At 41.5% G+C, this 22015-nt stretch overlaps 1 protein-coding gene across 2 annotated transcripts in view; it reads left to right on the top strand.

Annotated features, from left to right (window-relative positions):
• The window catches only part of DERA (deoxyribose-phosphate aldolase), a 118983-nt gene that overhangs the window by 45598 nt on the left and 51370 nt on the right, over positions 1-22015 (top strand). For both annotated transcript variants that reach the window (XM_019961494.2, XM_070790019.1), the window contains exon 6: positions 16899-17027. In XM_019961494.2, coding sequence (XP_019817053.2) covers positions 16899-17027 — 129 coding nt within the window. The remainder of the gene's footprint in view (positions 1-16898; positions 17028-22015) is intronic.

The raw sequence follows: 22015 nt of genomic DNA, 5'->3' as shown, positions 1-22015 counted from the left end.
CGCCTACTATTTTGTAAAGTTTAAAATAAATATTTTTTTAAAAACTGAAAAAGTTAGAATTAAAAATAGGATCATGCTTAATGTATTTTCCCTTAATCTAACAGTTGGACTTGCCAATATCTCATAGGTATCTCTAGACTCTATCCATCAATCCATCTAGCTCATCTTCTGTAAATTCTAATTCCATTGTTTATTCACTAAAAATTGCTTTTGGTTAGGCAGCAACAAAGATTCAGTCAGTGGTTTAAATGCTCAGGGAGTTACTCTGTCATTTAATGTCTATGTTCACGCATAGTCACTTAGTCCTGTCTGCCTCTTTTGTGACCTCATGGACTGTAGCCCACCAGGCTCCTCTGTCCATGGGATTCTCCAGGCAAAAATACTGGAGTGGGTTGCCATGCCCTCTCCAGGGAATCTTCCTGACCCCATGATCGAACCCGTGTCTCCTGCATTTTCTGCATCGCGAGGCAGATTCTTTACCACTGAGCCACTTGGGAAGCCCCCTCATGTAAAGTCTAGGCCTAGGTATTTCAGGAGTATTGTGGCAGTCCCTCAGAGTTCTCAGAGACCTGAGATTCTTTTACCTTCGGCTTCCAAAGATCATAGCATCTGATCTCAGCTTCAAGACCACTCCATTGTTTACAATGGCTTTTGAAGCTCCAGCCCTTACACTTGTCTCCCAGATGACAGGAAATAGGGACTTGTCCTGTCTCTCACACACCATCTTTGCTTACACCTCATGGCCCCGAATCAAATTCTGTGGTCAGGCTTGACTGCAAGTGAAGCTGGAAAATGTTGGCTTGGAACATTCACTGTGTTTCCATTCATTCTTTATACGTTGGATGGTGCACATTTCTGTGCCTCAGTGGAAAGGAGTGAGGGAAATTCTGGTTCAGAAAGAGACTGCCACATGAGCTAAATAGGACATGATCTTAAAAAACTTGACAGCAAAAGTTGAGGCAAGGGGACTTCCCTGGTGGTCCAGTGGCTAAGACCCTGCGTTCCCAATGCAGGTGGCCCGAGTTTGATCCCTGGTCAGGGAACTAGATCCCACAGGCTGTAACTAAGCAATTGCACCACAGCTACTAAAGCCATATACTCTAGAGTCCTCATGCCACAACTACAGAATCCAGTGCATTGCAACCAGAGAAGTCCTTGTGTTGCAATGAAGGCCCAGCCAAAATAAATAGATTAATTTTTAAAAAGTTGGGGCAAAGCAACAATAGCAACATTTAAATAAAAATATTTATGAAGTCAAAAGGCACAGCAATCTGGACCATGAGCTATGGGGCAGGTTGTCTCAGAGATTTCTGTAGCCTCTGGGGAGCGTCACTGTATTCCAGGAGAATCCAGTCACTAGTATAGCAGTTCTGAGTGAAAGTGAAGGTCACTCAGTTGTGTCTGACTCTGTGACCCCATGGACTATACAGTCATGGAATTCTCTAGGCCAGAATACTGGAGTGGGTAGCCTTTCTCTTCTCCAGGGGATCTTTCCAACCCAGGGATCAAACCCAGTTCTCCCGCATTGCAGGCGGAAGCCCACAGCACTTCTGAAGGGTCTAGGAAAAAAGGTCAGGTTGTTCGCATTATCTGATACTCCTATCTGTACCCACCACCATTTTTAAACCCTTACCAAGTTTCAATATTTTTTTTTCAGATTTTTGTTATTTATATGTTTGTCTTTTTTTGGCTCTGCTGGGTAATTGTTGCTTTTTTGTGGGCTTTTCCTTAGTGCAGCGAGCAGGGGCTACTCTTCATTGCAGTCATGGGCTTCTCACTGCAGTGGCTTCTCTTGTGGAGCATGGGCTTAATTGCCCTGAGGCATGTAGGATCTTCCTGGACCAGGGATTGAACCCATGTCCTCTGCATTGTCAGGCAAATTCTTAACCACTGGACCACCAGGGAAGTCCAGGTTTCAATTCTTGACAGTGCACAAATATCTTTTTGTGCTTTCGATTTTTGTTCCTTGTCTTATGGGTCACGTGTGCCTTGGGCATTTACAACCATCCTTAAATGGCTTATTTTAAGTAGATGTCCCTCGTCCCTATATATTAATTCTGCTTGTCTATTTCTTGTAATAGATTTCAGTTCAGATTTAAAGCTAGAGTAGGAAAAAAATGAGTAAGCTTTATGTGCTAAGTTGCTTCAGTCATCTCTGACTCTTTGCAGCCCTGTAGACTGTAACCCCCCAGGCTTCTCTCTCCATGGGATTCCTAGAGTGGGTTGCCATTTCCTCCTCTAGGGAATCTTGCTGACCCAAGGACTGAACCCTCGTCTCTTACATCTCCTGCAAAACTACTAGCGCAAATTTAGAAATACACTCTGTGTCATTTAGTTGGATAAAAAAATGTATGCTCTTTATCTTTTATTAAGTAATTATAGACATAGAAGTATAGATTGTATTATAACTTGTGCTCCTGTCTTTAGAATACTACTAATTGGAAAATCAAATACAATAGGAGATGAGATTTGATGTAATTGGCTTTCCCTTAATGAAGCAGGAATGGTTGTTTTTAAGAACTGATAATTTCCCAATAACAGACATTCATGTAAAATATAATAACATATCTTTGTCCCAGACCATACTTTTCTATTAACTCTTTCTGTGGTGTTAATAACCTCTTGACCCCAAACAAATTGAAAAGAACCATTGAATACTAGAAATTTAATTCTAACTAGAAGCCTGTGAACGTCTTGGCCCTTTTTCACTGCAATATTTTGTCTTAATTTCAGTTCCAAATTTGATTACATATTGTGTTTTTCAGTGTCATGTTTTAATATTAGCTGTTTTCTAAAATATGAGCCTATCATCGATTTCTTGGAATTTGCTGATGGAGGCGTCTGTGAGGCTGTTAGACATTCCAGTCTAGGTCCCTCTTCTCTTTGCACTAAGGTGTGGAGGACACTGGTTAAAAACCAAGAGAAAGAATCCTGTTTTTAAAACCTGGCCATTCAGAGTGTCTCTTCACCATTTTTCATGGTCACAGGGGTTCACAGTTTAGGATATGAACTCAGAGGGGAGATGTGAGAAGGACTTGTTATTCCTCTGCTTGGATTCACCTTGGTGGTCGTTGAAAATCTACTTCCTCAGGACTTCCCCAGTGGTGCAGTAGTTAAGACTTCGCCTTTCAATGCAGGGGGTGTGGGTTCAATCCCTGGCCAGGGAGTTAAGATCCCACATGCATCATGGCCAAAAAACCAAAACATACAACAGAAGAAATACTGCAACTAATTCAATAAAGACTTTAAAAAATGGCCCATGTCAGAAAATTAAATAAAATCTACTTCTTCAAACTTTTAACTTTTCCACCCACCTTGCATGCATGCTAAGTCACTTTAGTCATGTCCAACTCTGTTCGATTCTATGGACTGTAGTCCACCAGGCTTCATCTGTCCATGGGATTCTAACTGGAGTGGGTTGCCATTTCCTTCTCCAGGGGATCTTCCCAACTCAGCAATCGAACCCGTGTCCCCTACATCTTCTGCCTTGGCCAGGGGGTGCCACCTGAGAAGCCCTCTACCACCTTGGGGCTCCTTAAGTCTTGTCCTTCTTACTACTTCTCAGAGAAAATACATCTGTTAGGCAGGAACTTCCTCAAGGTCCTTGCATCCAATCTGCTTCCCTTTTCTTTCTCTTCTTCCTCCTGTGTCCACTTCCCCAGCTGCTTCTCAGAGCTCACTCCTCCCATCAGCATACTAGCAGACATCCAAAAGTTCTTATGATTAAAAAAAAAGAAGCCCACAGGCTCCATTCCTGCTCATCCCCAGCTGAGTCTCCCTTTCTGTTCTCCCTTTCATGGCTGAAATTCTTACAAGAGTTATGTTTACTTGTTCCCTTGAATCTGTTTTTCCCATGACACCAGTGGCCTCTTATTTTGCTGTCCCTGGGGATACTCTTTGGTCATTTAGTTTTGTGGCCCAGAAACAGTTGACACAAGGGACAGTTTCCTCCTGGAAATACTCTCTTGTCACGGCTTTGGTGATCCCACTGTCTTCAGGTTTTCCTTCGTGTTTCTGATGCCTCCTGTGTCTTGTTGCAAGCTCCTCCACCTCCCCTGTCTTCACCGAAGTGTTTGTGGTCCTTGGGCTCTGTCCCAGAAAACTCAATTTCTCAGGCTCTGCACTGTTTTTTTTGGAACCTCCTGTCCACACTGATTTCGGCCGTTACCTATGCTGAGGACTAAACCTCCAGGGTGGGGGACCTGAGTCTGTCTGACTCGGGAACATGCATTCCATTTCCCCACTAAAATGATTCCCCATGAAATGATGCTTTTCATTGATCAGTTTCCCTTGGACTGCAAGGAGATCCAACCAGTCCATCCTAAAGGAGATCAGTCCTGGGTGTTCATTGGAAGGACTGAAGTTGAAGCTGAAACTCCAGTACTTTGGCCATCTGATGCAAAGAGCTGACTCTTTTGAAAAGACCCTGATGCTGGGAAAGATTGAGGGCAGGAGGAGAAGGGGACGACAGAGGATGAGATGGTTGGATGGCATCACTGATGCAATGGACATGGGTTTGGGTGGAGTCTGGGAGTTGGTGATGGACAGGGAGGCCTGGCGTGCTGTGGTTCATGGGGTCACAAAGAGTTGGACACGACTGAGCAACTGAACTGAACTGATTGATTAGTTTCACTGAAGCAAACATTCAAAGTCAGTGAATCTGGGCTTCCCTCGTGGCTCAGTGGTAAAGAATCCACCTGCCAATGCAGGCAACAGGGGTTTGATCCCTGATCTGGGAAGATACCATGCCATGGAGCAACTAAGCCCATGGGCTACAACTACTGAGCCTGTGCCCTAGAGCTTGGGAGCCGTAACTACTGAGCCCGTGTGCCCTAGAACCCAAGCTTCGCAACAGGAGAAGCCACCACAGTGAGAAGCCCTCCCACTGCAACTAGAGAGTAGCCCCTGCTTGCCATGACTAGATAAAAGCCAGTGTAGCGACTAAGACCCAGCACAGCCTAAAAAAATCAGTGAATCTTCACCATAGCAGAGAATCCAGCCATTTTAGAAATCCATTAAAATATTTTCATTTCCCTGACTTTATTTACTTGTTCTGTTAAATACAGCTTATTTATGTCTAGGTCATTCATAACGGTTGTATCAGTGATTACAGGCACCTCATTTGATTTGGCTTTGCTCTATTGCACTTCACAGATTTTTACAAACTGAAGGTTTGGGGCAACCTTGAGTTGAACAAGTCTGTAGGCACTGTTTTCCCAACAGCATTAGTTCGCTTCATGTCTCTGGGTCACATTTTGGAAATTCTTACATTATTTCAAACTTTTTCATTATTATTATTATATGATGGTGGTCTATGACCAGTAGTCTTTGATGTTGCTGTTACACAAGGATTGTGACTTACTGAAGGTTCAGATGATGGTTAGCATTTTTTAGCAGTAAAGTATTTCTTCCTTTAAGGTACGTACACTGTTTCATTCAGACATAATGCTACTGTACACCTAATACACTACAGTGTAGCATAAGCATAACTTTGCATGCACTGGGAAACCAAAAATGTCACGTGACTCATTTTATTCCGTTACTTGGTTTATTGTGATGGTTTGAAACTGAACCAAAGTATCACTGAGGTCAGCCTGTGTATTATTCTGGAACACAGTGATGCTCTCAGGGGCTGAAGTCTGGGAGATGACTTGCCCCATAGCTAATGGCCCCATAGCTGATGGTCCCGTAGCTGATGGCTCCATAGCTAATGGTCCAGGCTGCTGTGCCTTTTTTTTAGACTTCATGTATCTTTTTACTGAAACATCTTTGCTATTTGTTGTTGTGCCTGGTCCTTTGCTATTAGGCTTTTTACTGTCAGCTCATTTCACTGTCCTTCCCTCACTCCTTTCCATCTGGGCAGAGAAATGGACACCATCTAACTTATTGCTCGTGACAGTTGTTCTGACTGGGTAGGATGTGGAATGTCTTGCTGGTTCTCAGACCTTCTCATGTTATTTGCCTCAGCTCCCTGCCTCACAGAATCCAGGACATCCCCCAATTATGTGTACTGTCAGAATTGGGGGCTGGATTTAGGGAGGAGTAGGGTCTACACTGAAAGTCACTCCGGATCATTTGGATTCCACATTCCACACCCCCCCCCAGCCCACCCTGCCGCCCAGCCATCCCATATATTCCTAAGGAGAAGCACTAACTTGGAGCAACTTTTTTTTTTTTTTTTTTTAAACATGCTTCTAGTTCTTGATTCTGTATAGTTTAGGCATGCGTGCTCAGTTGTGTCTGACTCTGCGACCCTGTGGACTGTAGCCACCAGGATCCTCTGTCCATGGGATTCTCCAGGCAAGAATACTGGAGTGGGTTGCCATTTCCTCCTCCAGGGGATCTTCCTGCATCTCTTGCATCTCTTGCATTGGCAGGCGGGTTCTTTACCACTGGTACCACTTGGGAATTAGGTGCTGCATAATTGAAGCATTATTGAATTTGCATATTCATTAATTAATACAAATCATATTTCCCATGTGTTTGTTGTTTATTGAGCCTGGTTCTGCAGTTGGCTGTAAACAGGAGGCTTAAGGAACAGTGTTACTCTGTTGAGTTTAGCCAGAAAGACATCTACTTCTGTGCTTTTGGGAGGCTAGTTCTCCTCTCCCTGAGAAGACTGTGCCTTAGGTGAAGAGAGTAGTTATCCTGTGCTGGACCCAGAGAGAGGTGGAGTCAGCCAGCCAGATGAGCCAACCATCATTGGAGTCACAGTCAGGCCCAGAAAGTACCCAGGACAAATATACTGTGGAGTAAGAAGGGTGGGGTGCTTCCCAGGTGGCGCTAGAGGTAAAGAACCCACCTGCCATTGCAGGAGATATGAGACAGGAGGTTTGATCCCTGATTTGGGCAGATCCCCTGGAGTGGGGCATGGCAACCCACTCAGTATGCTTGCCTGGAGATTCCCATGGACAGAGGAGTAATTCATAGCATCGTAAATAGTAGGACACAACTGAAGCGACTTAGCATGCACACAAGCAAGAAGGTGGGGGATTGCTCCAGGAGACTGGAAATCTTAGGGTCTTTGCAAGGTCTTTGCATTAGACAAACTCTGGTTGGAATCCTGGTGCTATTGTTAGTAGCTGTTTGCTCTCAGATAAATCACTTAGCCTCTCTGTACCTTCTGTTCCTTTTCTGTAAAACAGGCATAGTGGCATCTGCTTCATGGGGTTATATTAGTAATAGAGATTAAATTAGATGATGTCCATAAATTGGTCATCCTCTTGCTTGGCCCAGATGAATCTCTCCATGCCCACTGTGGTTTCCTCTCTCTCCCGCTCCTCCTGAGGAAGGTAGTATGTTGCCAAGGGAAGTAACGACATAGCAGAAGCATCGAGTTGATGAAGAAGAATTCTAAAGACGTAGGTTTTAGTATTTATCATTTAGCTAATTTACACCTGGTCAGTGAGCACTTCTCTTCTGTCTGCCTCCCTCCGTTTAAATGAGCGACCAGGGACTTCCCTGGCGGTCCGGTGGTTAAGACTGTGCTTCCAAGCTTCCAGTACAGGGGACGCTAGTTCAGTCCCTGGTTGGGGAGCTAAGATACCACATGCTGTGCAGTGGGGCCAAAAAATCAACTAATAAATTAAGTTACTAGTGAGGGGATAAGACATAAGGGTTTTCTACGGGTGTTCCCAGCTATAATGGCCTGTGATTTTGTATTTGGTGGTGTTCCTTGTCTGTGTGTAATATTCCCATGATAAGTCCTTGTAATACGGCATTTTTTAATGATGATATTGAGGTTGACACCTCAGTTGCATTCCTTAAACAGTTCTTTGAAGAAAGAATTCACCAGAAGAGGTTCATCACATCATAAATCTTATTGAGCAGGTTTTGAAAATTAAATGCATTCCATGCTCTGTAAATATACAGAGGTTTTCAATTTTTTAAAACTTTTTTATGACCTCTCTCTGCTGCATATATTTACCTAATATATTACCAGTGACATGGAGAGACTATTAGATTCAAGCATCTTCTAGGACCTAGAGCTGGTGTTAACTAGTTTTTGAAAACCCATTCCACACTGAAGCATGAGCAGGTAGTGGGGGTTTAGCCACTAAGTCGTATCCGACTCTTGAGACCCTGTGGACTATAGCCCGCCAGGCTCCTCTGTCCATGGGATTCCCCAGGCATGAATATTGCAGGGGATTGCCATTTCCTTCTCCAGGGGATCTTCCTGGCCCAGGGATAGAACCAGCATCTCCTGTATTGCAGGCAGTCTCCTGCATTGCAGGTGGATTCTTTACCTACTGACTCACCAGGGGCTCCCTGGTGACTCCAAAGGTGGCTGCGTCTGGGATATTTTTCCAGCATTATGTGTTCAGAATCACATCTGGGATTATCGTTTGTCTTCTGTATCCACAGCCTCACATGCCTTATACACTGCTCAGTTCCATTGTTTTGCAGTTGTTTATTATTTTTTTCTTTTACTTGTTTGTTTATTCAGCTGCGTTGTCTTAGTGGCAGTGTGGGATCTTTGTTGAGGTGCACAGAGTGTGTCTAGTTATGACCTGTGCACTTAGTTGCTCCAAGCCATGTGGGATCTTAATCTTAGTTCCCCAACCAGGAATCATACCCTCATTCCTTACATTGCAAGGCAGATTCTTAACCACTGGACCACCAGGGAAGTCCCTACCCTGTTCAGTTCTTCAGCTCTCTTAAACTTGGTTTGTGGAGTATATGCTTCAGGATTCTCAGGAGCTTTAGGATGGTACAATTTATTTTTCTTATTTGCTTAGTTTTACAAAAGAAGGGTGGTAGAAAGACTATCTCCTAAAAGAAGTTAGGGTTTTTCTTTGTTTTGTAGAGCTGTTAATCATAATATCTTATGAGAAAAGCAATCTCTAAATCTATAGACACTTTTTTGGGGAGGAATCACATAATCTATAACCTGGGCTTTCTGTTTTGAGGGTTGTTTATAACAGAAACCCTCTGGAGATACTTACGACTGCTGTATGCTTTTATGGTTTTTGTTTTTATGCTATGATTCTTCAAAACTTCAAATACTATTGACAAAAATGTGTGTGTTTTATCTCTTGTAGGTTGTTATTTTACTACCTAGTGTTTTAGCTCATCTCTGTTTTAGTCTTTCAAGATTAATTAGTTGCCTTAGTGGATGAAAACTGTTCTTGAACATTCTGTGACTTTCTTAGATTAGAAGGTTGCTGTGTAATTTTATATTAAGTGTTTTACTGTACATATAATTATCTTAAGAGTGATTTTCAGGCCACTCTTGCACAGTGTTGAACATCTTTCTGGTACTCAAAAAATAATTGCTTAGATATGTTCGTTAACAATTATTTTTAAGTGCCTTTGAATAGCAGGAAATATAAAGGGAAATCTACTTTATGGCTTTTAGATGGGCGATACAGTCTTTAAACACTTGGGTTCTTAACTTCAATCATAATTTCTATACACGAAAGCTTTACTAACAGTTTTCTGTGTCTATGTGCTTTTGTGCTCAGTCTCTCAGTCGTGTCCAATTCTTGGCAACCCCATGGGCTGTAGCCTGCCAGGCTTCTCTGTCCATGGGATTTCCCAGGAAAGAATACTGCAGTATTGGCAGAAATGGCAGTTTCCTCTTCCAGGGGATTTTCCAGACCCAGGGTTCGAACCTGTGTCTCCTGCATTGACAGGCAGATTCTTTACCACTGAGCCATTTGGCTAGCCCTTTTCTAAGTCTACAGTAGTACTTTTTCCAGAAAGCTTAACAGGTTGCCAGCAGCCTCAAGATGAAGAATCTGTTTTCCTTTTAGGTAGGAGCTGGAGAGGAAGAAGAGACTTTTAGATGGACAAAAGTTGAATTCTTGAGATGCAAGTTCCTGCTGGCACAGGGAGCCAGCGGCCACCTTGTTTTGGATGCTCTTTAAAACCAATGCAGCTCTTTAAAACCTCCGTCCCCTTGGGTCAGCATCCGAGCCTTTCCCAGAGTGGCTGAATTATCTAAATCCTACCATGGACCACTCCACTGGCTCAGCCCCACTTGTTTCTCCCGCTGGCAGGGACAAGCAGAAGGTCAGGTTATGACCTCCATGTCTCCTCCTCAGTGCGGCAGCAGTAGGAGGGACAAGGGGGGACAGACAGGAGACCACGCCTCTGCTGGTTGTGCCGTTGTATTGATTAAGCATCTGCAATGTAATCCATCTTGGGTTTCTAGTACACCCACTTTTGCTACTCCTGAAAACCTCATTATAAGTCAAAACATTTATTATCAGGTTTCTTAATGTGACATCACTCTGCCAGCCACCGCTCTGGTGTGTGCATTTTGTTAAATTTTGCATTATTCTGAGTAATTTGAGTAAAAGTCGTGGTATTTGAATTCCATTTTCATTTGTCAGTCATCTTTTATAATAGCTTTCCAAATTATTATTTTTCTGATACATGCAAGAATTGTTCTTTTTTTTTTAAATGGGGAATTTTCAGTTTCTGTAATGTTTGAATTTTTAACAGTGAATGTGTATTATGAGAATGTGAGCAGAAAAATTAATAAATGCTTTAGGGAACAAGGTCATGATATATTCAGAGATTTAACCATAAAGGGGTTTACTGAAGTATTGTTTTTAAGAGCAAATAATGTGAAACTTTGACTATCCAGTAATAGATGGTTGAATACATTGTTTATGACCATGCAGTGGAAGATTATGCAGCCATTAAAAATTGTTCTACAGACATGAATTTGGAAAGATGTCTATGATATACCAAAGGGAAGAAAAGCAGGTTACAAAATAATATGTACCGTATGTAATCACACATTAAAAAAAAAACAAAACAGTAGAATAGTTGGTAGGTTCAAAAGCCCTCCCGTGAGAAAACTACCTGGATGCTAAATAAACTATCAACAGTATAGCAAATGTATCTTTTTTAACTTTTATTTTTTAATAATTTACAACTTACAGAAAGTTTACAAAAATAGCACACAAAACTCCCATTTATTCTTCACTCAGATTCCCCAGTTATAAAATTCTACCCCATTTAAATTTTTGCCTTCCCTCTTTCTCTCTCTGTCTATACATGTATGCAGAGAGAGAGATAAATATAGATATATTTTTTCTTAATTATTTGAGATTAAGTTGCTGACCTATTGATATATTACTATTAAGTACTTCAGTGTGAATTTCCTAAAAACAAGGACACTCATATGAAGCCACAGTAAACCATCAAAATCAGGAAATTAACATTATTGTCATTAATGTTACCATTAAATCTCCTGCATCTTCTGCACTGGCAGGCAGATTCTTTACCACTGAGTCACCTGGGAAGCTCACATGTCTCTTTAGGCTTCTTCAATCGGGAATAGTCCTCAATCTTTTCTCGTGTTTGAAGAATTGAGGTCTATTTTGTCAAGTGTACCTCAGTCTGGGTGTGTTAAATGTTTTTTCATGGTTAGATTCACATTAGGTTTTTTTTTTCCCCATCACATTAGGTATTTTTGATAGGACCACCCTAAAGTTTTGCTCTGTTCTTCTCAATGTCCTCTGCTTTCAGGAGTCCCGAAATGTTGATCTGTTCCATGATTGATGGTGTTACACTTTTACTTGGCTAAGATGGTTTCTGTCAAGTTTCTCCATTGTAAAATTAATAAATATTTTGTATTTTAGTAAGTATTTAACATCCACTATGAATGGAGATATGGTTAATATCCTGTTCTTCATCTAACTTTTACTCAGTAGTTTTAAGTGTTCATTGGTAATTCTTCAGTTATACTCTGATAGTTGGCAAATGGTGATTTTTTCTGATTCCATCATTTCTTTTATACTCACTAGTTAGCATTACCTTCTTCTCCCTCCCTTTCTTCTTCTCTTCAAGAACTCATAGATGCCTGTTTTTTTCCAATTGGTTATAATCCATTACTATCATTATTTATTCTGGTACTCAAATTGTCCCAGATTTGGCAGATGGGAGCTGCTTCAAATTAGCTCCTCTGCCCTTTTGACATGTTTTTGTTATTCTTTAAGACCTTCTTTACATTTATTTGGGCTTCCCTGGTGGCTCAGACAGTAAAGCGTCTGCCTGCAATGCGGGAGACCCGGGTTCGATTCCTGGGTTGAGAAGATCCCCTGGGGAAGGAAATGGCAACCCGAGTGGGGTTTCCAGCACTCTTGTCTGGAAAATCCCATGGACAGAGGAACCTGATAGGCTACAGTCCATGGGGTCGCAGAGTCGGACACGACCGAGCAACTTCACTTTCACTTTCACTTCAGTTCAGTTCAGTTCAGTTCAGTCGCTCAGTCGTGTCCGACTCTTTGCGACCCCATGAATCGCAGCAAGCCAGGTCTCCCTGTCCATCACCAACTCCCGGAGTTCACCCAGACTCACGTCCATCGAGTCAGTGATGCCATCCAGCCATCTCATCCTCTGTCGTCCCCTTCTCCTTTTGCCCCCAATCCCTCCCAGCATCAGAGTCTTTTCCAATGAGTCAACTCTTCGCATGAGGTGGCCAAAGTACTGGAGTTTCAGCTTTAGCATCATTCCTTCCAAAGAAATCCCAGGGCTGATCTCCTTCAGAATGGACTGGTTGGATACATTTATTTAAAAGATATTTCGGGCATATTTTTAGCTTTCTCTGCCCCAGGGTTGGAATCAGCCACTTTCCCAAGGAGCTTTGCTTGTTTTCCTTGAAGGTTGGTGTTTAGAAACCAAGATCTGGGTGCTACAGGGTGCTCATTGCTACAAGGTTGCTGCTGTTTCCATGCCTTCTCAGGGGACAGATCTACGAAATACATAAATGTATACAATGCACACCTATAAAGATACATACAGCTCTATCTATCCGTGATGTTAGGAAAGATTGAAGGCAAGAGGTGAAGGGAGAGACAGAGGATGAGATGGTTGGATGGCATCACCGACTCAATGGACACGAGTTTGAGCAAGCTCCGGGAGATAGTGAGAACAGGGAAGTCTGGCGTGCTGCAGTCTATGGGGTCACAAAGAGCCGGACACAACTGGGCGACTGAACAACAACAGTAATAAGTTAGACATCTCTTCTGGTGCCCCAAAGAGATTGTATCTTAGGTTCTTTAGGAAATGTGGATCATAGTGTCCTCTGCTTTTTGTTTATTTGTTTATTTATGACTGCACTGGGTCTTCGTTGTTGCACATAGGCTTTCTCTAGTTGTGAGGAGTCGGGGACTATCCTTTGGTGCTGCCTGCAGTCTTCTCATATAAATCCAGGCTGTCAGAGCACCCACACTATTGTCCATTATACCATACTTCCCAGTGTAGATGTGTTATACTGGAGTCATAGATTGAAGACTAATAAACCAATTCTGATGATCCCATGGACTGCACCCTGCCAGGCTCTTCTGTCCATGGAATTCTCCAGGCAAAAATACTGGAGTGGGTTGCCATGCCCATCTTCAGGGGATCTTCCCGACCCAGGGATCGAACCTGGGTCTTCCACATTGCAGGCAGATTCCTTCCTGTCTGAGCCACCAGGGAAGCCCCATGGTTAAGCTGAAAAGGGGTTTATTATTTATTATTTATTATTAGGAGGATCTGGGGTAGCTTACTGAATCAGTGGGAAGCTGAGAAGCAGGCTTGGAACACAAGCAGGACCATGAAGACTGGGGAGCAGAGAATAAGCCAGATGTGTCACAGAAAGAGTTTGGTTACAAGACCAGTGCTGTTGCTGCTGCCACTGGCCAGCGTGGGTACCATGCTGGCTGTTGACCACCCTGGACTCTTAAATCTACTGCCATTGCTGGTGTTGCATTACTGATGAAAATCTCTAACTGTCCTTCATCTTTGTATCACTCAGTAAAATTCAAAGGATTATGTAGAAGCATTCCTTTGATGGAGCCCAGACCTCACTTTGGGCTTCCCAGCTGGTGCTTGTGGTGAAGAATCTGCCGGTCAGTGCAGGAGACAGAAGAGGCTTGGGTTTAGTCCCTGACTTAGGAAGATCTCTAGAGGAGGGCATGGCAACCCACTCCAGTATTCTTGCCTGGAGAATCTCATGGACAGAGGAGCCTGGTGGGCTACAGTACATAGGGTTGCAAAGAGTTGGACACAACTGAAGCAACTTAGCACAGAACACACAGACTGAATTTTAAAAAGAGCAGATTTGGTATGCTTTCTGATTTAACTGTCCTGGTAGACTCTGGGCAGAATGGTAACAGAAACAAATAACAGCTTTCCCAGTGTTGATCTTTAAAGATATAAGATACTTTTTCAGTTAACCTTGATTCTGTTATGTGATGAAACAGGTCAGTAACATAATTTAAGGAATTGGCAATTAAAGAATTAGAAGGCACTTGTTGCATATTGGTTAAATCCAGTGAAACTCAGAGTGACCATTTTTGGTTCATTCTGTTTGGGTCATGGATTAAAAAGCAAGAATTCCAGGTGGCTGATAACTGAGTCATAAAATACATCTGGGTTTTCTGGTTAATTTTAACTGTAGGTAAAGAACTTCAGTGAATATTAAAGGATAATATATTTTAGAAAAAGGCTGGTGATTTTGCTTGTAAATATGCTCAGGATCAATGTTTTAAGAATTTTGTTATACAGGCCAAAGTTCCCTTTCACAAATGCTGTAACAAAATATTTTCATGCCTTATCTGATGGCTCACTGAATGTAAGCGGTAATGCATATAACAAAATTTCAGTGTAGTACAAAAAGTTGGGTCAGGCCATGAACCAAGATTTGGCTTTTATCAACACTTAGTGGAAATTCATTTTACTAGAATTCTGAACTTAATGATTAAAATTTTTGAATGCTTACAATAAGCCAGGTGATACACAAAGTTTTGTGTGTGTGTATACCTATCTATCTGTATATATCTTATCTTTTAATCCTCAAATAACCTACAAAATAAATATTATTATTGATAGTTTAAGGCTAGAACTGAGGCTGGGAGAAATAACTTGCCTAAGGTCACACAGAAAGTGTTGGAGTTGAGTTTTAAATCCACATTTGTTTGACCCTTGAGATTGCTCATTGTACTAGGAAGCTAAAAAATCCTTAATTAGATCACAACTCATCTCCAGATTATCATTCTTGAATATTTAGCTCAAGAGGTTTCCTTGTCACTAGTTCTTAGAGGACAGCTTTCTATTTTCAAGAACTGTCATTCCATCCAAGATTCAGTCTCTGAGTTAAAAGAATATAAATTGTTACTCCACATCGTCTTTCTCTGTTTGTTCTAGTCTTGCACGTTGTTGGATGTGTGGGTGATATGATTTTCTCATGGTTTAGGTGCGACACGCAGGGTAAGGTGGGCAGTGTGGCATCTCAGGTCATTTCTGATACTCACAACTACTGACTGTTAGGAATTTGTAAAAATATTCCGCCCTTTCTAGAAAAAACCGTGGGTACCTCTTGGGAGCAACAAACATTGTTCTTTCCCATGCATCTTGTGATAGAATCCTTGGTGCTGCAAGTTAAGTTTGGGTTTTCTAAAATTGAGAAGACAGGTTTTGTTCCATCTTTATCTTTCATGGTTTGGGGACTTGCCTGGTTGTCCAGTGGTTAGGACTCCATGCTTCCCCTGCAGGGGGCGTGGGTTCCATCCCTGGTTGGGGAACTAAGATCTTGCATGCTGTCTGGCATGGCGCGTATCACCCCTCAAAAATAAAAACACCAAAAACTCGAGTGGTTTGACTTAGTTTTCTGACTCAAGACTGGTTTTTAGTCTTTTATAAGTACTTTAGAAAACCTGTGGATTATACAACTCTCATTTTAGCATTGAAAATGCTTCTCCTAACCCTAATGTTTATTATTACCCTAATCCTGGTAGTGTAGCAATAACTGAAGTTCAGGAAATGAGATGTAGCCACCCTGATGCAGGGTAAGGGCTTGGTGTTATTGGTAATAGACAGTCTTAAATAATTTTTCAGAATTTTAATACTCATTATACTGTACTGATTTTGCTTGCTAATATTCTGTTACTTTGAATATGAAATGTTTCCCCCTCAATTTTATTGGGTATAATGGGCTTTGAGGGTATATATGTGTGTATGTGTATAAAATATATATATATTTTCAATTCAGGTGCTTTATGAATGCTATATGGAGCTCTAGAAGGCAAATGTGGTACTGGGGTCAGAGGTTAATAGATTCAAAGCTGCATCTCTGAATTCCTCCACAGCTGAATTTGTGTACAAACACCCATCACTCCCTGTCTAGGCTCAACGCTTTTTAGTCTGATATATCGGTGGCGCTAGTGGTAAAGAACCTGCCTGCCAATGCAGGAGATGTAAGAGACACAGATTTGATCCCTGGGTTGGGATGATCCCCTGGAGGAGGGCACAACAACCCACTCCAGTATTCTTGCCTGGAGAATCCCACAGACAGAGGAGCCTGGCAGGCTATGGTCCATAGGGTTGCAGAGTCAGACATGACTGAAGTGACTTAGCACACATGCATGCATAGACAAATACCCTGGCAGAGAGTGGGGCAAAATGTTATGTCTTTATTTTCATTAGCAGAGCTCTCAGGAAAGGCCTGCTTTATATTCCAACAGGAGAACTTATTATATGTGAATGGGAGAATTCAAAAGGACTGGAGGATTTTTTTTTCTTTAGTTTGCAAAGTGATACACCCCTGTATATGTCGTAGATGAATTTCTTTTTTTCTCCTAAGTAACCATCCTATGGAAGCAGTAGAAATTATTTGTAATTTGCATGTCTTTATAATGATACTTTAAAAGCTCTGTGGCTTGGAACCTGGGGCCAGGGCATAGAAACTGTTTCATGGTTGCAAATGAAGGAGTTCCTTAGAACAGGAGGGGAACTGCAACAGAATGCTTGAGGCAATATTAAATTGGGGTGATTTTTTAGAAAGTGACAAATGGTTTATGTTTCCTAAGTCTGAGATGGGTTCTACCAGTTCTAAATGGCTGCCAAGTTATGTTATCACTTGCCGGCTTTGTAACGGCCTCAATTATTTCCTTCCTCAGCCCTGTATGATGAGATTCGTCAGTTTCGCAAGGCCTGTGGGGAGGCTCATCTCAAAACCATCTTAGCCACAGGAGAACTTGGATCTCTCACCAACGTCTATAAAGCCAGTATGATAGCCATGATGGCAGGTAAGCGTTTTATGTTGAAATGATGGTATATATTGAATGGATGCTTTTAAGAGAAATTGGTAAGACGAAGCATTTGGCCATTAACTGAAAGTGCTAACCACTTGTGGAAAAGGCAATGGCAACCCACTCCAGTACTCTTGCCTGGCAAATCCCATGGATGGAAGAGCCAGGTGGGCTGCAGTCCATGGGGTCGCTAAGAGTCGGACATGACTGAGCGACTTCACTTTCACTTTTCACTTTCACGCATTGGAGAAGGAAATGGCAACCCACTCCAGTGTTCTTGCCTGGAGAGTCCCAGGGACAGGGGAGCCTGCTGGGCTGCTGTCTGTGGGGTCACACAGAGTTGGACACGACTGAAGTGACTTAGCAGCAGCAGCAGCTAACCACTTGGAGGTTTTTTTTTTTTTTTGTGGGAGGGGTCAGCTATTTTATGAATACACGTGCAGTGGGAAATGGTCACAAACTTGGCTTTCTTCCACGTTTTTGCGTGGCGTTTCATCACTGCATTATCCTTGTAAGGCAGTAGATGGCTCTCTTGTTAGTGAATTGCCTTCTGCGTTAGTCTTTGATTATTCATTCATCAACATATGTTAGACAGGAATTTCTTTGACTCTGACTTATTCCTCTCTGTGAATTTAAGTGTTTGATTTTTTTCAGACATCCATATCCGTCCTGTCTAAGGCAGCCTGAGCTTTTGTCTGTGTTTTATTTTTTTTCTTCTTAAATTTAGGGCAGTGTCATTGTTTTGTTTTTTGGTTGTTTTTGAAATGTAGCTTGACTCAGTCTTTGTTTTCACAAACAGCAGGTCTAGCTATTCATACACCCAAGCTTGACACTGATTGCTTTTTCTCACCTTCATAGGAATCAGGGAATCAGTCTTGAGAGTTTTGTTTTTCGCTGTATTTCATACATTCTTTCCATCCTGTGTGCTGCTATCTTAGGCCACTGTCATTCCCCACATGGATCACTTCAACGGTCTTCTAACTAGTTTCCCAGTCTCTGCTTCTGTCCCCTTTCAATCTGTTCTCCACACTGTTGCCAGAATGATCTCTCAGGAATGCTAATTGGGTTGTGGTACTGCTTGTTTAAAATCCTTCGGTGGCGGCCCTTCGTTTTCAAGATACAATATAAATTCCTTCAGCTTGGCTTTGATAAAGGTCCTTCCCAAGACCCTGCCTGAGCCTCCGCGGCCTCCTCCTTTTCCTATGTGGGGCTCCATGGAGTTACCTGCCGTGCCCTGCAGGTGGCGCAGGATCTTCTGTTGTGCACAGACTGTAGCTCTCGCTCAGGGGCTCAGTAGTTGCGGCATCATGCTGGCTTTCTCAGAGAAGGCAATGGCAACCCACTCCAGTACTCTTGCCTGGAAAATCCCATGGATAGAGGAGCCTGGTAGGCTGCAGTCCATGGGGTCGCTAGGGGTTGGACACGACTGAGTGACTTCACTTTCACTTTTCACTTTCATGCATTGGAGAAGGAAATGGCAACCCACTCCAGTGTTCTTGCCTGGAGAATCCCAGGGATAGGGGAGCCTGGTGGGCTGCTGTCTATGGGGTCGCACAGAGTCAGACATGACTGAAGCGACTTAGCAGCAGCAGCAGCAGCATGTGGTTATGGCACATGGGCTCCAGAGTGCGTGGCTCAGTAGTTGCTCCCCTGGGCTTAGTTGCTCTGCAGCATGTGAGATCTTAGTTCCCCAACCAGGGATCAGACCCTCATCCCCTGCATTAACCACTGGACCACCAGGGAAATCCTCCCCATAGAGGTTTATTGAAACCTCTGTCAGATAACTTACTATACCATGATGGAGTGTTGCATCTTTAGCTGCCCTACTAGTGGCTCCATGTTTGGATGAATATACGTGACTTCTCGTTTCTTAAATTTGGGCCTCTATTGCAGTCACCCTCTAGATTTTTCTACTCATGTACTTTTCATTAAAGACTCTCTCAGACCTAGCATGGTTCCCTGGAATTGTACTGAAAATTAGCTGACCAGGCATTAATGAAGCTGTTGCTCTGGTTTGCTGCTGTATCCAAAAGATCTCTGCTCTGCTTATTTTATTTAGAGTGAAATTTCTGAAAACCTAAGGATAGGGAAGAATGGAACATTGTGACGAATGGGTCATCAGTTATATTGGTATTCCAAAGGTCCTCAATGATAGAAGATGCTGGAACCCTCAGGAGCCTGGGGAAAGCCCATTGGAGTCTTAGGTAGACAGGTAGCCTCCCTTTTCATGCTCCTAGAAACAGGACCAGGGAGTTAGCCCAGAATGGCGTGATCCAGGTCACAGTGAAAGTGTATTCATTCTGGGTGAGCAAGCCAACCCTGTACCTATTGCTTAAAAAAAGGAACATTATTAGGTCCTCATGCTTGGACACGTCTGTTCCACCCTCCACTCCACCCTTTGCATCCACAGACAGAAATGTGACTGGAAACATGCCGTCACCTGTCTCTTCCTTTTGGCTCGTATCCCTGTCCATCTTGTTTATCTCCTTCAGTTTTTCATCTGATCAGTGTCTGATACTGTGAGTGATGGAACTAGTATTTGTGATGTGCTTTACTAGATACTTCAAAATTATGTTCCTTCACCTTCACACCAGCCCTGTAGCTGATGAAGAAACTTAAGATGGAGGGACTTGCCTAGGGTCCCAAAGCTAACTGAACATATAAGTCATTATTTGAACCCAAGTGTTCTGGCCTCACGTGTATCGCTTTTTCAGTTTTAACTCACCTGTCTCCCAAGGCACTGTGCCAGACCTTATGATGAATTAAAGGCAGTCTTTGTGAGATGTATATGAAAGCATCTAGCACTTCCTGACCCACAGTTTTTGCTTCTCATTCTGTTATGGAGCTATATAATAGAAATGAAGTAGTTTTTGAAAAATTTTTTAAATGAAATATGTGGACTGCCTTCACATTTCATCCTGTTTCTGTATTATCTAAAAACTCTTTGCTTTCTTCAAAATCAGCTTTATTGAAGTAAATTTATATTCAATAAAGTTCAAGTGTTAACATGTACAATATGATGAGTTTTGACAATTTGTATATTCCATCTTCCCAGAAACAGCCTTTGTTCCGATTTGACGTCAATTCCACTCTTTTTAACCTTCTGCTCCAGGTGCAATAACTGGTCTGATTTTATCACCATGGATTAGCTTTGCCAGTTTTAGAACATTATACTTATACAGTATGTACTCTTCTGTGTTTTTTCACCTACATGCCCTGAGGTGTAATACCTGTGAGATCCATTCATGTCATTCTGTGTATAAGAAGTTTGCTTGCTTGTTTTTCATTGTACAAATATAGGAGTTGCTGAATTTATTGATATAAGGTGCTTAGAATAGTCTCTTACTAGTCTGATGTCTGTAGGGTCCGTAGTTATATCTCCTTTTTTATTCCCAGTATCAACCATTTTTGTTTTCTTTCCTGTTGTTGTTGTTCTTCGTTTTGTTTTGGTAGAAAATATAGTCTTGCTAGGGATCTGCCAGTTTTATTACTCTTTTCGAAGAACCAATATTTTGCTTTTTTTGCTTTATCATTCAGTTAAAAATGTTTTCTAATTTTTCTAGTTGTTTAGAATGTTATTGGAGTGTTATTTAGTATGAAATGTTTAATTTCCAAATATTTTATGTTTCTATGGATATCATTATTACTGACTTAAAATTTAAAATTCTTTTATGCTCAGAGAATACCCATTTTAAGAATCTTTTGCCTTTTGTAATTAATGAGATTTATTTTATACCCCATTTTATGGTATATTTAAGTATCTGCTTCAAGTGCACTGAAAAAAGTGTCATTTCTTTGCCAATGTCAGTCGTAATGTTCTGTAAATGTCAATTAACTCAAGTTGGTTGGTCACATTTTTTAGATCTGATTTTGTTTCATTTTATTTTGGTCTACTTGTTCTATGAATTTATTAATATCAAAGATTTCTGATCACTGATCACCATAACAAATATAATAGTAATGAACACTTTTGAAACATTTCAAGAATTACCAAAACATGGCACAGAGACTTGAAGTGGTACTGATAGACTTACTTGATGAAGGGTTGCCGCAAACCTTCAATTTATAGAAAATGCAGTATCTGTAAAGTGTAATAATGCAAAGCACAATAAAATGAGGCATACCTATATTCCTCTTTACACTTCATTTGTCACAAATATAAAAACCTTAGAGCAGTTCCATTTACACCCTCATTAGTCCCCAGAATTATTTTACTATTCTTCTTCTACCTGTTTATAAACCCCTCCTCAAAGTGATGTGATTTTTAATAGTCATTTGTCTTTTAAGAAAATTAAAAGAAGAAACCTAGGTAAAACCAGTCTTTTGCATGTCATTTCTTTATCTCTTATTCTTCCTGTAGTCTGCTGGTAATTAGTTCTCTCAGATTTTGTTCATTGGAAAATGTCTTTCTTCACCTCCATGTTTCAAGGGTGGTTTGCTGAATATAGAATTTTACGTTACAGTTTTATTTCTATTTCGGTATTAACCTTTTCATTCCATTTCTTGGAATTCTGTTTCTTCCTGTTTTCCTGTAAGTAATGTTTCATTTTACTCTGGCTGTGGCCACAAATATTTCTCTTTATTTTTCACTAATTTGACTATGATGTGCCTAAGTGTGGTTTTCTTCATATTCATCCTTCCTTGGAGTTTATTGAGCTTCTTGGATTTGTAGGTTGTTGTTTTAGACATTTAAAAAAATATTTTTTCAAATATATTTTCTTCCGCAGTCTTTTTTTCCTTCTGGGACCCAAGTTCCTGAGTGTTAGATATTGTCCACAGCTTCCTGGGGCCTGTTAACTTCAATTTTAATCTCCCCTCAAACCTCCAGCCCCCTTTTTCTGAATGGCTAATATACATGGATCTTTCTTCAAGTTCATTGACCTTTATTTTCTGCCTTAAATTTACTTTTATGCCCATCCACTGAAATTTGTGCTGATGAACATTTTTAGTTTTAGGATCCATTTGTTATTTTTTAGAATTTTAAT

The sequence above is a fragment of the Bos indicus genome, chromosome 5 (genome assembly GCF_029378745.1).
Source record: "Bos indicus isolate NIAB-ARS_2022 breed Sahiwal x Tharparkar chromosome 5, NIAB-ARS_B.indTharparkar_mat_pri_1.0, whole genome shotgun sequence".
NCBI classification, from domain to species: Eukaryota; Metazoa; Chordata; class Mammalia; order Artiodactyla; family Bovidae; genus Bos; species Bos indicus.
The sequence above is the reverse complement of the archived record's forward strand: the minus strand, read 5'-3'. Positions and strand labels throughout refer to the sequence as shown.